Source organism: Aulonocara stuartgranti, assembly GCF_965226115.1.
Source record: "Aulonocara stuartgranti genome assembly, chromosome: 8".
In the NCBI taxonomy this organism is placed as follows: Eukaryota; Metazoa; Chordata; class Actinopteri; order Cichliformes; family Cichlidae; genus Aulonocara; species Aulonocara stuartgranti.
In genome coordinates, this window is record NC_138959.1 from 16,210,007 (window position 1) to 16,226,300 (window position 16,294).

At 40.5% G+C, this 16,294-nt stretch overlaps 2 protein-coding genes across 5 annotated transcripts; both read left to right on the forward strand.

Moving 5' to 3' along the window:
- Positions 1–739: 739 nt before the first annotated feature.
- On the forward strand, positions 740–4,120 carry taco1 (translational activator of mitochondrially encoded cytochrome c oxidase I). 3 transcript variants are annotated; one of them, XM_082543533.1, is made up of 6 exons: positions 740–818; positions 1,029–1,308; positions 1,403–1,509; positions 2,263–2,396; positions 3,007–3,169; positions 3,488–4,120. In XM_082543533.1, exons 2-6 carry the CDS (start codon positions 1,032–1,034, stop codon positions 3,695–3,697), a joined length of 891 nt encoding a protein of 296 aa, XP_082399659.1. In that variant the 5' UTR covers positions 740–818; positions 1,029–1,031; the 3' UTR covers positions 3,698–4,120. The 3 variants fall into 3 exon arrangements, with proteins under 3 accessions (XP_082399659.1, XP_082399660.1, XP_082399661.1); XM_082543534.1 differs by having other exon boundaries at positions 756–818; positions 990–1,308; XM_082543535.1 differs by having other exon boundaries at positions 782–818; positions 993–1,308.
- An 86-nt stretch (positions 4,121–4,206) lies between these two features.
- On the forward strand, positions 4,207–16,286 carry kcnh6b (potassium voltage-gated channel, subfamily H (eag-related), member 6b). 2 transcript variants are annotated; one of them, XM_082543530.1, is made up of 11 exons: positions 4,207–7,328; positions 8,422–8,847; positions 9,010–9,403; positions 9,531–9,730; positions 9,816–10,068; positions 10,158–10,351; positions 10,456–10,564; positions 10,870–11,133; positions 11,269–11,449; positions 13,181–13,385; positions 13,513–16,286. In XM_082543530.1, the coding sequence occupies exons 1-11, from the start codon at positions 7,185–7,187 to the stop codon at positions 13,807–13,809; spliced, it is 2,667 nt and encodes an 888-aa protein (XP_082399656.1). In that variant the 5' UTR covers positions 4,207–7,184; the 3' UTR covers positions 13,810–16,286. The 2 variants fall into 2 exon arrangements, with proteins under 2 accessions (XP_082399656.1, XP_082399657.1); XM_082543531.1 differs by lacking the exon at positions 4,207–7,328 and adding an exon at positions 8,023–8,136.
- Positions 16,287–16,294: the final 8 nt, after the last annotated feature.

Sequence of the window (16,294 nt, forward strand, 5' to 3'; positions counted from 1 at the left end):
TTTGTGACCTGCTGATGATGTCAGATGTTCACTTTGTGATGTCAGACTTTACATATGTGCTGCACTTGAGTTGTTTATGTGATGAGAAGCTTGCCCACATTTTCCAACTGTCTGGACTAGTGAATGATGAAGTTTGTTCAGTTTGTTTCTTATTTTTATTTCTTATTTATTCTCATCCCAAACCAGTCGCTGCAGGTGCCTGCTCCTCCCTGAGCCTAGTTCTACCAGAGGTTTCTTCCTGTTGCCAACTTCTTGCTTAAAGTGCGTCATGTTATTCTAGGATCTTAACTCCACAATATAAAGTACTTTGAGACAACATTTGTGATTCGGGATTATATAAATAAAACTGAATGGAAATGAATATTTTCTGTGTTTGTTGTGCGTGTTTTGTAATCCTTTCTTTTTGTTTTCCTGACTATTGTTGGTTGTTCGGGTTTTCTTTGTATTATTGTAGGATCTTTACCTTAAAACATAAAGCGCCTTGAGACGACTGTTGTTGTTATTTGGCGTTTAATAAATAAAAATCTTTTTTTTAATTCATTTTACAACTACTAAAGACAAAATTGGTAAGTGAGAATGTAGTTATTAATTCATTAAATGTTCTATTAACATTTCCGTAACTCCTGTGGTCAGTTATTTAAAAATATATGTATAGTAATGCACACTATTACGAATTTACTGTATCACAAATGTCATGATTTAAAATAATTTAACAGCCTTTATTTTGACAGGTCCGATTCCGACGTCATCTCAACCCGGAAGTACCGGTCTGACAACAAGGGCAGAAGCAGCTGCGTGCTCTCCTGACTTGTCAGCTCGTAAGTTGGAAAACTTCAGACAGTTTTTATTATTTACTGTGGTTACAGCAAAGTTTGGAGCTCTCTCCCTCTGACGGAGACTTTCAGCTCACTCATTAAACGTAGTCTTTGCTCCACATTTCCCACGTGTGGGACTAATAAAGGTTATCTTATCTTATCTTACATGTGCAGCAGGAGCGTTCATGTAGTTGTGTGTCTGTGTGTGTGAAGGGCATGGCGGCTCCGGTGCTGCTGCTGTTGAGAGCTCTCCGCCCCCCTGTGTCCGCGGCTTCCAGCAGGTTCCCGTCTCTGGAGCCAGTTCTCCCGCCGTCTTCATGTGTGGTGTCCTCAGGGTGGAGGACTCCTCCTGCCCGGACACTGCAGCTGTGCCCCGCTTTGTGTGCCGGACATAACAAGTGGTCAAAGGTGAAGCACGTCAAGGGACCAAAAGATGAGGCGAGGGGGAGGATGTTTATGAAGTTTGGTATGATGATAAGAATAGCTGTCAAAGGTACGTGAGAATGGGTTTTGTTTTGTTTAATCGGAGCTTCACTGCTTTACGGTTTCTGATTGGATAAAATTTCACTTCTGGTTGTCATCCTCAGAAGGTGGATCTAACCCAGAGCTGAATCTAAATTTGGCCCACATACTGGAGCAGTGCAGGAGCAAGAACATGCCCAAAGCATCCATAGATGCTGCAGTCAAGAGTGCGGTACGTTGATAACCTTACTGGCACAGAGATACAGAAAGCATCTGTGGTGCCACTTCAAACAGATCCTCCCCAGTGTGAGCACAGAGCATGTTTGCAGGTTACCTGCATCCAATAGTTTTTATGCATTGTTTAGCCGGGTAGCAGTCTTAGGTGAGGGTCATTAAAAATCTATAAATATAATAGTAAAATGTGACACAGTTAAGAACAAGTCAATGGAGAACACACAGTCCCCGTTTTATCCACTCTTTTAGATTTAATTTTTAAGATTTTCTTGCTTGTTTTTAATTGTTTGAATTGTCCTGCCCCCTTATTTATCTAAGCTTTTAACCATCCACACTCCATTACAGCACTAAGGTCTTCTAATCAGATGATTCTGGATGCTCTTATCACAGGGCTAAAAAATAACGGGCATCTGGCATTTTCAGCTTTAGGCTCTTCCCTGTGGAACCACCTACCCCAGAATATCATTAGAGACCTTTGAGTTCTTACTCAGAACTCGCCTGTTTCCCCTGGTTTTTAGTTTGATTCCAGTAACAGTTGTTTTAAATGTGTTGTACTATTAATTCGCAGTTTGCCCATCACAGAAATCTTAAAGCCTGCTGTAAATACAAGAGTCAGTGAAAATCTAATGTGGTGGTGTACAAAAATATCAAAAAGTGTAATTGTCCAAATACTTAAGAACATAACTGTATGTGTTATTTTTTGTGATACTGTGCTGCAGTCATCTTCTCGTCTTGTGTCCTGTCTCTGCAGGAAAAGGCCAAGCCAGCATCTCAGCACATGTTTGAGGCTCGGGGACCCGGCGGGTGTCTGCTGCTTGTCGAAGTCCTAACCGACAACAACTCACGCACCCACCAGGAAATCAAACGCCTGCTTAACAAGAATGGGTCAGGCCCGGCTTCCTGTAGTCTCACCTTTCTGTAACTGTGTCAGGTTTACGAGCGTTTTCACACCATCGCCGATGGTTTTAGTGTTAACCTGCTCGACATGTACTTAAGGTTAACAGATGCATCAATTTTCTCTCACACAAAACAAATCCCAGCTGTATGCAAAATCAGTGTTAACAAATCTTAAGAGATTACCTGAGAATACCTTGATAAAATATTCAAAACATGCGAGAGGAGCAGTGTTTTAATTTTTAAAGATTAGGAAAAAAAAAACAAAGAACATGGACAGAGAATATCAGATTGTTATAGGAAATTTCAGGTTTCTACACACACTATACAAAAGATTTGTTGTAAAGTAGCCAGTAGATGTCCCTCTAGTTGCAGGAAACAGCAGTGATGAAAGCTTAATAGTATGTTGTAATGTATGTCTTTATTAAAGATTGTATTGCTGGTATAAGTGATGAAAAAACAGCAGGGAGATGTATTTAAGCTTGCTTGTTTACTACTAACATGTTCTTATTGTTTTTATTCTTTTATTGAAGAAGTAAACGTATCTGTTTGTAAGCCTTCGGAATAAAATTTTTTTTTTTAATTCTGCTTCCATCCTCAGGGGGATGCTGTCAGACGGAGCCCGGCATAACTTCCAGAGGAGGGGAGTGGTGGTCGTGCCAGGTCAGAACATCACCACGGAGAGAGCACTGGAGCTGGCCATCGAGGCTGGAGCCGAAGACGTCCAAGAGACGGAGGATGAGGAGGAGAAGCCCCTGCTGCAGGTCGGACATCAACCTCCAGGAAAATGATTTCAGTTTTGATATGTGCCTTTAAATAACTGATTGGAATGATTTAATTCTTCGAGATACCGACAAACAGATGTTTTTTTTCAGTTTTCCATACAGTACAGTAGAACACACAACCTTCAGATCTGTCCTCAGGTTAAATACAGTTCAGTTTGTGCATTCAATACAAAATGAAAAAAGAAATACTCAAGGTCTCTGAAATGTAGAAATCTAAAAAAATAAATAAATAATTACAATATTATAATAATAGGTACAAATTTTATTTAACAGCTTGATCTACCTCTTTGTCTTTAGTTTCTCTGTGATGTGGCTGACCTGAATAAGGTGAGGGCCTTGTTAAAGGAGCTAGGAATGGAGGTTTTGTCCTCTGGGCTGGAGTTTGTTCCCCGCACACACGCACCCCTGGACGAGGATCACCTCGATGCTGCTTCAATTCTAATAGAAGCCCTCAATGACTGTCCAGATGTAGTCAAAGTGTGGGACAACATCCAGGCTCACAGCTGAGGACAGTCTCTGGACACTAGGTGGACACTAACTGTGGAATATTGGAGACAAAGGATTTGCCAGCTGACACCTCATGGGTGCCGATACTGCATGTTATCAGTAAGAACAGAGTCTTGAAATTAAAATTGAGAGTCTGAAAGTGTGACTGTATTAGCCTTATGGATGTGGTCTGTATGTGGGGGGGAAGCCATCCTGAAATACACTGTGCTGTGGGAAGTGAACTGCATCTCCATACTGACGAAAGAATTCATCATGTAGGTTTGTAAAAGTTATTAAAAGAGGTGTTTTAATGAGTCCTTTTTGATTGAACATGACCTCAAAGTTAACCTTTGGACTCATAGAAGGAACAAGTGTTTGTGGATTAGCACGGATCAGTTTAAAATAAAACTTCAGCCCTCATCCAGACATGAGAGACAGCTTTGAGTAATGCTTTTGTCTAAAATCTGTTTTCTATAATAGTCACAGTAGAAACATGCACAATAGACATGCTGAAAAAAGTGAAAAAATGCAAACAACAGGACATAACATGTTTTTATCCTCTGGGCCTCCAGGTCAGAAGGTCACACTTTAACTGGCCCACAAAAAAATCTAATTGATTGGCTTCCTATAGTCCCTGCTTCATCCATAATACCTCGTCATTAAGAGAAATGTGTTTGTAAAGCATCTTTCAAGGCCAACGTCAGAACGTGCCTGGCAACAAATGAAAAAAAATTAAATACAGTATATCAGATACATGAACAACACAAAGTCTTACATATAAATACTCAAATGCCTGTCTGAGTAGGAATGTCTAGCCTTTTTTAAAAGCCTCTTCTGAATCAGTAAAACAAAGAGATAAGTGCAACTCATGCCACCCCACCCCAAAGGCCTGGTTTCCACTCATTTTAAAATGAGACACCACCAGCAGTCTGTTCCAAAGTCCTAAGGGTTGAAAGAGTGGGTCAGTAAAAGTTTTAACATGTGCCGGGGTGCATTGCCATTTAAATTTTAAAACTGACTCGAAAGTCAACAGGGAGTCAGTGAAGATATATTAAAGTTAGGGGATATGAGATCTCTTTCTGGAAATATTAAAAGACACGCAGCTGCATTTAGGACAGATCACAACCAATTATTAGTCCAAATCTGCAAAATAACTAGTAACTAAAGATTTAAAATAAATTTAGACTCAGCTCAGCTCTAGGTATCACTGCGAAAAACAAAGGCTGTGGTAAACAAACCAGCAGGGCTGGTGATGGTAGCGTCTCTTTCCTTTAAAGTGTCCAAAACAGGCAGTTAGATAAAGAGCGTTCAGCCGTATGATACAGAATTGAAAGAGTATGTTTATTTTTTTAAGAGTTAACGTGTGAGGATGTAAAAACGCATTGTTTCCTTAGCAGGTACTAAAATAACAACAAATATTGATATTACATTATTTGTTAGTTTTTTGTTGCTTTTGTACAAGACCAAAGTGGAACATGTGGGGAAAACTAAACACAGCACAAACACCTCATGCCAACTGTTAAACATGGTGGTGGAGAGGTGGTGATTTGGGCTTGTTTTGTGGCTACAGGTCACTGAGTTGACCATGAACACCTCTGTATACCAAAGAATTCTACAGTCAAATGTAAGGCTATCTACTTGACAGCTAAAGCAGGGGGGCAGGGATAGCTCAGTAGGTAGAGTGGTGGCCCCATGATCAGAAGGTCGGGGGTTCGACTCCACTGAACGGCTACCCTGAGGTACCCCTGAGCAAGGTACCGTCCCTACACACTGCTCCCCGGGCGCTGCACTGGTGGCTGCCCACTGCTTCACTGGGTGAATGGGTTAAATGCAGAGGAACTATTTCCCTATGAGGACTAACACGCACACTTTAAAATGATCCAAAGCATATCAGCAAATCTACAACAGAATGGTTGAAAAATAAAAGAATGAAGGTGCTGCAATGGTCCAGTCAAAGCCCAGACCTCAGTCTGAGTGAAATGTTGTGGAGGAACTTTAAGAGAGCTGTGCAAAACAAATAGTTGCAAAACTCAATGAACTGAAGCAATGCTGTAAAGAAGAGTTGGAGAAAAGTTTCTCAAGAATGATGTGACAGACTGATAAAGTCAAAAAAGAAAATGAATAACTAGTATTTCTGCTAAAGTTGGTTCTGCAAGCTATTGTATCTGTTTGCATCATAAGGGACCTCAAAGGCCAGAAACCCCATCACTGGCCAAAACAGACCCTCATCTGACCAATGAACTTTCCTGATGTACTTTTTTCTTGGCCCTGGGCCATCGGGTCATCGATTAGGTTGACCTCTGAAAACATTTGGCAGTTTTTCAGTTAGGGCATGTAAAGTATAGGCGTGATACATCGCTTGTCTACTGTTAAATATTTTCCTTTGTCATCAAAAATGTTTTAAAAGAGGAAAATATGATATAACGTTTTTAAGAACCAAATAAAAGAAATACAGATGTTAAAGGTTACAGCTGAAGGACAATGTCATAATGGGTCATTTCTCCCTTGTATTAACTGTAGTGTCAACATTTTAATCAATAAGCTTGCACTTCAGCAGTTTGCATGGAACATATGGAGTGGACACCATTTCCAACTTTGTTTTGAATTTTTCAACTTGACATCATGCAGCCTGAACTATACTCAAAATATAATCTAATTTTAATTTAAACCAAATTAGAAAGCTGAAATGATAATTTGATGTCAACAGGGAGATCTAGTGTAATGGCTCTGAGCCCATTTGTTCTGTTATCAATGCTCGTCATCGATTTTCCGGTCGGTTCTTCTCAGCTATAGCGTGGCATTGATTGGTTTCCAGTGTCGGGGAAAGTTGCACAGTCGCATGCGAGCAGCAGGACAGTCCTCCGCTGCGTGCCAGAGTGAAGGCTTCAATACTGACATCTGCAGCCACAACAGAAACACAGAGTACTTTTGTTTTACTCAAATATGAAAGAGGAGATTGAATGTTTTCGAAGACACTTGTCCAAAAAGTGTTTGAAATGATGGATATTTTGGATGCGTATATATGGTAAAGGAACATCTTACTTTGAAGTTTCAAATCAGGTATGTCCTGTTCACTTTTAGTGATGTTTGACTGAAGATTTGATCGACTATTGAAAGATTGTTCAGCTATGTAAATCCTGCCTTTGCCATGCAGGGATTAAAGTATTGACTCCTTGCACTATGTGAGGGCATAGTATTTTGGGAGGGGCACAGCTAGACTTGCATTCTGGGAAATTTAGAGTACAGAGGAGTTTGTATTAGGAAACAGAGCTGTATCAAGAAGTTTTCAATAAGTGTCTTTATATAAACAAAAGCATAATAAAGTAAATTACATCAGGCTTACAATAATGGTAATCTTAATACACTAACTATTGTAATATTATGAAAAAGTCAAAATTCTTTATAGAAAATGATCAAAATTTTTTTTTTGAAACCAGCTTGGATGTGATCTCTTTAGTCTAAATATAAAGGAGTGTTTCTCTAATCATACACAGGACAGCAAAGCTCAATGTCTGACTCAGACCTCATGAAGGGTGGGGGACCGGCCATCAGGAGCCCCGAATGCCGTTCATCTCCGACTCCTCGAATGGAGTTCCACAGCTCCTTCAAAGTGGGGGAGCGCTCGCCCAATGTCACAGAGAAGGTCACACAGGTATGGCAGCTGAGAACCTCACATGGGCTCTGCAGGTCCCATTTATGAGATCCAAATGACTGAAATGTATTGCCATTAATGATCACATTCACTGCTGACCTGGTTCAGTCCATCACTGGATGTGAAAGTAATCATGTTTTTAAATACTGAGAACAAGATGGGCTCTAGAAAGTTTCCACGCTGGAAGACTTCTGTTAATTAACCTTTTAAAATCAGTTGGTGATCAGGTGACTGGTTGTATTCATCATTGGGTGTGAAGTAGAACCTAAAACTGAGCCACAGTTAAATTAACACCTACTGTTAACACTGCTGGACCCCTAAAGCTCAGTGACCTGCATCACTGCTCTGTGGGATCATGTGAGATGGATTCAAAACAAATGGAAGGGGCATGTGAACTTCCATGGGGGTACCCGGTAATCCCTGTCTCTCTGACTGTCAATAATCTAATTTATCTGTCTTTTTCATAGAGTTATTTGCAAAGTTGGTGAGATTAAATAATACGATATTGAGGGTATAGGCAGAACTCAATGACAGTGAAAGCACATGACCAACTCATCATTATTGGCTTCCAGCAAACCAACATCCTGCGTTCAGTCAGTTCTTAGACTGTTGATAACAGGATGTTGTTATTTTATCTATCTTTAAGGTTTTGTGAAATTTTGGATATGGTTCCCTTATCTGGATCTAACTTTTCTGCAAGTCTTGTGTCTGCTGAAAGACACTAATGACAGGATGGTCAAGGATTTGTTGGACCTACAAGGTTGCAAAACTAAAGCACGCAGCCTCCAACGAGAACCTGGTCAAAACAGTACGTGCTCTAACAAGGTCTATTGGTTAGTTTATGAGAGAGATTTAATAGAAACACTAATATTTGTTTTGTAGAAATCTAGGTTTACTGGTTTCCTTTGCATGCAAAAGATTAGGTGTTCTTTTCATCAAAGAAAGAAGGGATTTGGGTACATGATGGATATTTATTCACCTTCTGGGAGAAGAAGTATATTCCTCAAAATCAATTAAAACAGCACTCGTTAAATATTTTGATTTCCCTGTGAAATAGGTAAAGAGCATACTGATGAATTCTTTATATGCTTAGGTTCTCTCTTTGGAGTCTGATGTGCTGCCTGAATACAAACTCCAGGTACCAGAAACGACATGGTGGATCTTGCTTCACTACAGCCCCTTTAAGGCATTTTGGGACTGGATTATTCTCCTTCTGGTCCTCTACACAGCTGTTATTACTCCTTACTCAGCTGCCTTCCTGTTGGCTGAAAATGGGGATTTACGCCAAAGGAGTTGTGGCTACACATGTAACCCTCTAAATGTGGCAGATCTTATGGTGGACGTGCTGTTTATTGTGGATATAATCATCAACCTTCGGACGACCTATGTGGACCAAAATGACGAGGTAGTCATGCAGCCGAGCCAGATAGCAAAGCATTACATCAAAGGCTGGTTCCCTATTGATTTGTTTGCAGCAATCCCGTTTGACCTTCTCATTTTCAGATCAAGCTCGGACGAGGTAAGAATTCTGATTCTTTGTAAAGCTTCAAAGGTTTTTATCCTTAAGTGTCTAAACTTTAAAAGTTGTTCCCTATTGAGTTTCAAAAGTTATTGAAGCTGTTTGACCTTTTATCTGCCCATCCCTGTCTTACATGTTCCCTCTTGTTCATGGATACCAAAGATGGCAACCTTAACAAGCCTCCTGAAAACAGCTCGGCTATTGCGATTGGTCCGTGTGGCAAGAAAGCTTGACCGATATTCTGAATATGGTGCTGCTGTCCTCTTCTTGCTCATGTGCACCTTTGTACTCATCGCCCACTGGCTAGCGTGCATGTGGTATGCCATTGGCTTTGTGGAGAGGCCGTACACTGAGACTGGTTGGCTGGACAACCTGGCTGAGCAACTTGGAAAGGCGTACAATGAAACAGACTCCAGCTCTGGTCCTTCAGTCAAAGACAAGTACGTCACAGCTCTGTACTTCACCCTGAGCAGTTTGACGAGTGTGGGGTTCGGTAATGTGTCTCCAAACACGAACTCAGAGAAGATGTTCTCCATCTGTGTCATGGTCATTGGATGTAAGTTGAATAACCAATGGTCATTGTATTTAAGTCTTTAGTTGGGTACTGGTACAACTTTATCATTATTACATCTGAAATGACCCAATCCTGTTTGTCTTCTTGTCCTCTTTCTCTTCTGTATCAGCTCTCATGTACGCCAGCATATTTGGCAATGTATCTGCCATAATCCAGCGGCTGTACACTGGTACAACCCGGTACCACACCCAGATGCTGAGAGTCAAAGAGTTTATCCGCTTCCATCAGATTCCAGGTAGTCTGCGCCAACGACTAGAGGAGTATTTCCAGCATGCATGGACATACACAAACGGAATAGACATGAATGCTGTAAGTAAACAAAATGGTAATGCTCCTTTGATGTTCTTTATCTCTCTTATTGTTACGTATCTTCTGACCGTATTTCTTTGTTCAGGTGTTAAAGGGATTTCCAGAGTCTCTGCAGGCAGACATCTGTTTGCACTTGCACCGCTCTCTGCTACAGAACTGCAAGGCTTTCCAAGGAGGCAGCCAAGCATGTCTCCGTGTCTTATCTGTGAGATTCAAGACAGTCCATGCACCTCCTGGAGATACTCTGATTCACTATGGAGACATCCTCGACTCTCTCTTTTTCATCTCACATGGTTCCATCCAGGTCACCAGAGAGGATGTAGTGGTGGCCATATTAGGTAAAGCTATATAACCATACATTATTTTACTCCTTAAGTCCTCTCAAAAATGACCTTCTCAAATCAAATAAATCTTTGTCCTCTTACAGAGAAGAATGACATCTTTGGTGAGCATATCCACCTTTATGATGAGCCAGGGAAATCAAGTTCAGACCTACACACCATCACCTACTGTGAACTGCACCGCATCCTTAGGGATGACCTTCTTGAGGTCCTGGATATGTACCCAAGCTTTGCAGACAACTTCTGGAGGAACCTGGAGATAACCTTTGACCTGAGAGATGTACATTGACAGTTTATTGTAACACACTTCACCTAATGCTAAAAACAGATATTTTATACTGTCACTTTGGTGAGATAATAAATATTTTTTTCTGTCGTCTTTAGGCTGATCAAGAGCCACCAGTAATAATAGATGATGATTCTGGTGATGACTGTGAATACCACCACAAACCAAGATGCAAAATACACTCACTGGACTGCAGAAATAGGCCAGGTGAGATATGAAATGCATAGAAAGTCGTGCAAACAAAGCAAACAATGTGAAAAGCCATTTCAAATCCTGACTTAAATGGATGGACATTGAATCATACTGAGATTATCCATGGAATCCAAAGATGCTTTAGACATGCCTGTAAAACAGGCCTTACAGATTTGAAAAGTTTTACACCACCACCACCACCACCTGTGTTTCAACTTGACTTGTAATTGAGCCAACTCTGGCTGCCTGACACCCCAAACTGTGGGTGTCATGCGTGGGAAAACTGTAACTGAAGGACAGAAATGCTTTTCTTTGAACAGATGGAATTGATCACGAAGACTCGTATCCCCTTCAGGCCTGCCATCAGTCATTTTCTCATGCCTGCTGGGAGGACAGTTGTAGCTGTGGATCGTCATGTTCGCAGGCAAGTGAGGACTTTGAAAAACCTCTTGCCCATGGTGCCAAAACAGAGCATTACTCTGCAGAAGCTGACAGGCAGGATTACTCTTCATCTGCACTACAACTGCACCCCCAAAGTGGCACCTCAGTGGGGAAGGATGCAGTGTTTGACCGGGGTCCTCAAGGTAGATGGCAGTCTTGATTTTGTCATGCAATTGCAAGATATAAATTTAACTGCAGTCTTGATTGTTACCCTGTTTGAAAGGTTTTGGTTCTTTTAAACGTGTCACTTTGAAGCACTGTCTTGATATTTTCCTCAGCCTCATCTCTGAATGTGCCAGGGATGTATCAATACTGGTCAGACAGACAATCACAGCAGTTTTCCAGTCAAGCCTGGCGATCACCTTCTGTCCGCAACTCATGCCACCCACCACCATTCACAGAAGAAAGGCCCAGTGAACTTGAGACACGCCTTGAAATTTTGCATTCACAGCTCAACAGGTGCATTTGCTACCGTTCACCTTTTGATCTTTGCTACTTCTGAGAAAAAGATACGAGGAGTGACTTTGGCTCAAAATGTCACTCCTCAAATGTTGCATTGCCTAAATTCCCTCAGTCAATGAATTTTCTGTCTTATCTTAAAATGGGTGATGAGTTAACATTTACATCACCCAAGAATCTTGAAAATTTGCACAAATTCATTTTGCATGTATACATCAGCAACGTGACGAGCCTTGCTGTAAGTAATAGAACCAATGGCTTAGCGAAGGAATCCTGACGTAACCCTGAGCATTACATTTCTACACCTGAACAATTAACATATCTGTAGAGAGTTTCTTTAACAAGCAAAAAATTCAAAAACTATCTATACTATATTCATTTCCATATGAGCATCACTCCAAGCCATACTTTTTTTTAGTTCCATCTGAGACTTTGAGCACTTTTTGAATTTTTCTTTGTTGAAATCTGACTTTATGCAAAAAGTTAAATTAAATTCCAGTTTTCATGTCTTGTGTTCAGCACAGAACTCAATTGAAATCAACAGCAGAGAGGAAAATATTCATGGCTCTCCAACGACTTTGTATTATGTAGAAGTCCCTCCTTACTCTTTGTTTGTTACCCCCAAAAATCAAACAACTGGTTAATGAGTATACATTTTCCCCTTGTGACAGGTGGTTACCAGATGGTTGTGGACTCGTCTGTAAGCCCATATGACTAGGCCATTAGCAATCGATTTCCCAGCAACTGCTACCAGCCTCCAGCAACCAATTGCCAACCAGTGGAGGATTACATATTTTCTCTCACAACTGGTGGTTACTAAATGGTTGCAGACCAGTTTCTAGTCCTAGGTGTCATTGAAATCTTAATCACTTGATTCTACTGTATTGATCACTGCATGTGCAAAATGGTGAAAAGTTAATGTCACATGTTTAGTGGTTACATGTTTCCAAAGCCTCAGTACTAGCTTGCTATATGTAGTTAACTTTTCTACAGCTAACTGAAAATAAGGTGCTAAAATCTTCCTGAAACATAGCCAGCATAGCATAGCAACATAGCATTTTGGACAGATAACATCATTTTGTTAGTTTTTCTGTTACATATTGCACAGGCAATAATTTTTCCCTGCAGTGAGGGTAGTTTTCATAGTACGATAAGTTACATTACATTACGTTGGAGTCAAAATTTATCATATTTGCACAAACATTTTGAGCCCTAAGTTATCAGTTTATGCTAGCAAGCTCTAGTAAATTGCAGTTTTGAGACTATATGTTAAATTAATGCTAAGTAAAATATAGAGAAAATAATCAAATTGAACTCACCAAAACAAGAATCAGACAGCATGGATCTGTTAAGTTATTAATTACATTAACTATCTACACAGCTAGCCATATTACATGTTCTAAAAGGCATCAGCACTACAAACACATTCAACGGGGGCGGATTGTAACTTTGGTATATTCATATTTTAAGAATATCCAGTAGGCTATTGCAGCCTGCATTGGCAACCACCTGTCAGTCTATGGCATGCCTCTAATTATGCAAACTTTCATTTGGAATAAAGTTTAAAACCAACACGTCAACAAGCAAAATCAGCAGGACGTAAACATGACATTATTTCTGGTGTAAATTTAAGCATGTAACATTTGGGTCTGGACATGCAATTTATTATCACTTTGCTTCATTCTTCTCATACTTCCACCATCTTTTAATTAGTACCTCTTATTTCCTCAGACTGGAGACTCGCATGACAACTGACATCAGTGTTATTCTGCAGCTTCTCCAGAGACAGATGGCCCCTGTACCTCCAGCTTACAGCACTGTATCATCTAGTACTCTCCACGCTGATTCCCCTGGCCTGTATGGGGCTGGAACTCCAGTGCTGCATAACATGTATCCCATTTCCCCCATACAAATGGACAGCTTGGCACCGACACAGGTATGGTATCAAACCAAAAAAAACCACGACAATTCATCAGTTAGGCCAAATATCTGAAAAACACTGTTATATATCTGAAACGCATTTCATTTTCTTTCATCTCAACATTTTGTGCTTATTTACTAAGACCTCGGCTGAGACAGACCTTAAGCAGACCAGCAAATCCCAGGACTCACTGTCCAGTGGGATCCACGTGACTGCGGCATCTGATGACACCATGTTCATGGCTATCACCCCTGAAACTGACACACATACTGGGCTAACTCCTCAGCTACCCCAGCCATCAGTCAAATCCTCCCTCATGGACAGTTCCAGGCTGTGTGGTAACCTCCGCTACCCCTCACTACCAGAGAGCCTGGACATACAATCACGATTGGCAGAGATCCAGAAACACCTCTCGGATCCTGTCCTCCCCATCGTCTGACAGTCAGTGTCACCTACTTCTTAAAGACATTTAGAAGGAGCTCTGTGACCAGTCCATCCGTTTGTCATTGAAGAATTATTTATAATTACACTTTTTACTTTACTATTACTTTGGACATTGGACAGTGTTGAACACAGACAGTGCTTGCAAACAAGGATTTTACACACTGCCCAGCCAAAAAACAGCAGTCACCATGTGGATTTACCTAACCAAATACGAAAGACCCCCCCACTGGATTCGGGGTCTAGGTTCACCAATGTTATGTGCCCAAAAAACGAGGTCAGCTGACTACCTGAATATACAGAATGATTTTTTTTCTCTGATGATGGCACGGGAATATACCAATCTGACAATGCCAGGATTCACCAGGTTTAAAATGAGCGGTTCAGGGAACATGGAGGATAGATTGGCTACCACAGAGGCAAGACCTTAACCCCAGTGGGAATCTTTGTGTGTGCTGGAGAAGACTTTAGCAGTCTGACTCCCCCATCACCCATCATCAATACAATTTTTTGGTGAAAGATTAATGCAATTCTGGATGGAAATGAATAATAATTATCACTTCTTAAAACCATGGGGAAAGTGTGCCATCATCAAAGCTAAAGCCAGCCCAATGAAATATTAGCACGTGACTTGTTCTTTGGCTGGGCGGTGTACTTCCTTCACACTTGCCTAAAGAAATAAACTTGAAAACACTTAATACTTTTGAATGAACAACTAACAGAAAGGTTGTTATATTTTATATAGATAACTGCTAATCCAGAAATGTCACCTCAGCAACCTTAGTGAGTGGCGTCCCTGTTCATGTATGGATAATGATCTTTTTAAATTCTAAAGAATTTCCCTGCAGACCCATTTACTCTAGCCTGACCCAATACTGACACTTTGAGTCCACTATGTTTAGTGTAAATATTTAGAGAATTATGTTGGCCAAGATTAATCAGGTTAGGCTTGGTTTTATACACCTGTAGCAATCAGACTGAAAAAATATCCAAATTCAAAGATTAAGAGGTGTGGCTGATAATTTAGTTCACATAAAGTATCTTTAATATAATGCACTGCATTGCATAAATCCGCAAAGTTGTGTTAAGTAATTTTAATTTTATGTCAGCAACAATAGAAAATAATGAAGAGGGAATAGAGATAAGCTGAATTAAACAGCAGTTACTGACATAGCTAGCATCTTTGATCTTGTACCAGTAATTTCCCTGTAAGAAAGACTAGGTGTTGATTTTCTTGGTATTATTGTAGGGTCTTGGATGGCACCAGCGGTGATTACTGGAAGTGTTCCTGAGCCCTGTTTTTACCTGTTTTTAATGCAGTGTCTTTTAGAGATATATTGTACTGTAGATGATGTGATTTGAAAGTGGGAATTTTACATAGAGGACACTGTTCCGAAATGTATACCATTTTTGCAGATTACTGAAACTCTGCCTCTCCATTTTCCTCTTGTTACCTGTTGCCGAAAGCAAACAGGATGACACACAGTAGTAAACATGGCCTTGTCCCAGCTGTTTCCAGATGTGTTGCTAGCACTTAATTGAAAATTAACTAATATTTTTCACTAACTAGTAAAATTTGTTGTAGCAGATAGCAATCCAGTCAGGCTGGGTGGAAGCCCACTGGACATTATTGATCTGTCCCTCGGCTGTGTAGGCCAGTATGGGGTCATCCGCTACACAGAGGACGAGGAGATGAGATTTCAATCAATTTATCTTATTTAGTCTGGGAGAAAATAATGTGAGTAGACACAACATATTCCTGTTCTGAGTCTGGTAATATCTGCAACCAGGCTTTCCTTTTTTGGCAGGAGGAAAGATGGGAAAAAAAATCTGCCCCAGATAACAGTATGGCTTTACTTGATTCTTTCCAACAAGAAATTAGTCAATGAGGTGGAAACCTTCACTAATCTGTTTCTTCTTCCCAAAGTATCACACACTCTGCAAAGTCATTATCTCAAATCCAACCTCTGATTCAGAAGATGTTTTCGCATAAAATACAAAATCTGAGACTTTTGCTGCTCAGCTCGTTCTTAAAGGGCTCCGTCTTGTGTTGAATCTCAGTTACTGCAGTGACATTCACATTTCAGATCAGGGGCGGGCAATTAATTTTTTCAAGGGGCCAAGGGAAAACTAGGGCCATTGTGGAGGGGCGCGCCTCTGAACTACTGGTCAAAGTAAATGAAAATGTGAAATGGGCCAACACAGTATCACTATTTAATCAATATGTCTGTGTAGGTTCTCACCCATCTGGGTCATGAAAAGCTTGAAAAGAACACAACTGGATATCTTTAAGTTTTCTGAAGACAAAGGATAGTGGACTGTTTGAAAGAAGAAAAGAAAATCCAGCAGTGATACTGACTGAAGTGCTCTGCAAGTCAAAGTCCAACAAACTCTGATTCAGTGCTCTTGCCCTGATGAAGTTAACTATTTTAGCAACATTGTTAATTTTTAGCACTCACACAACACCTGAGTTGTAATACAGA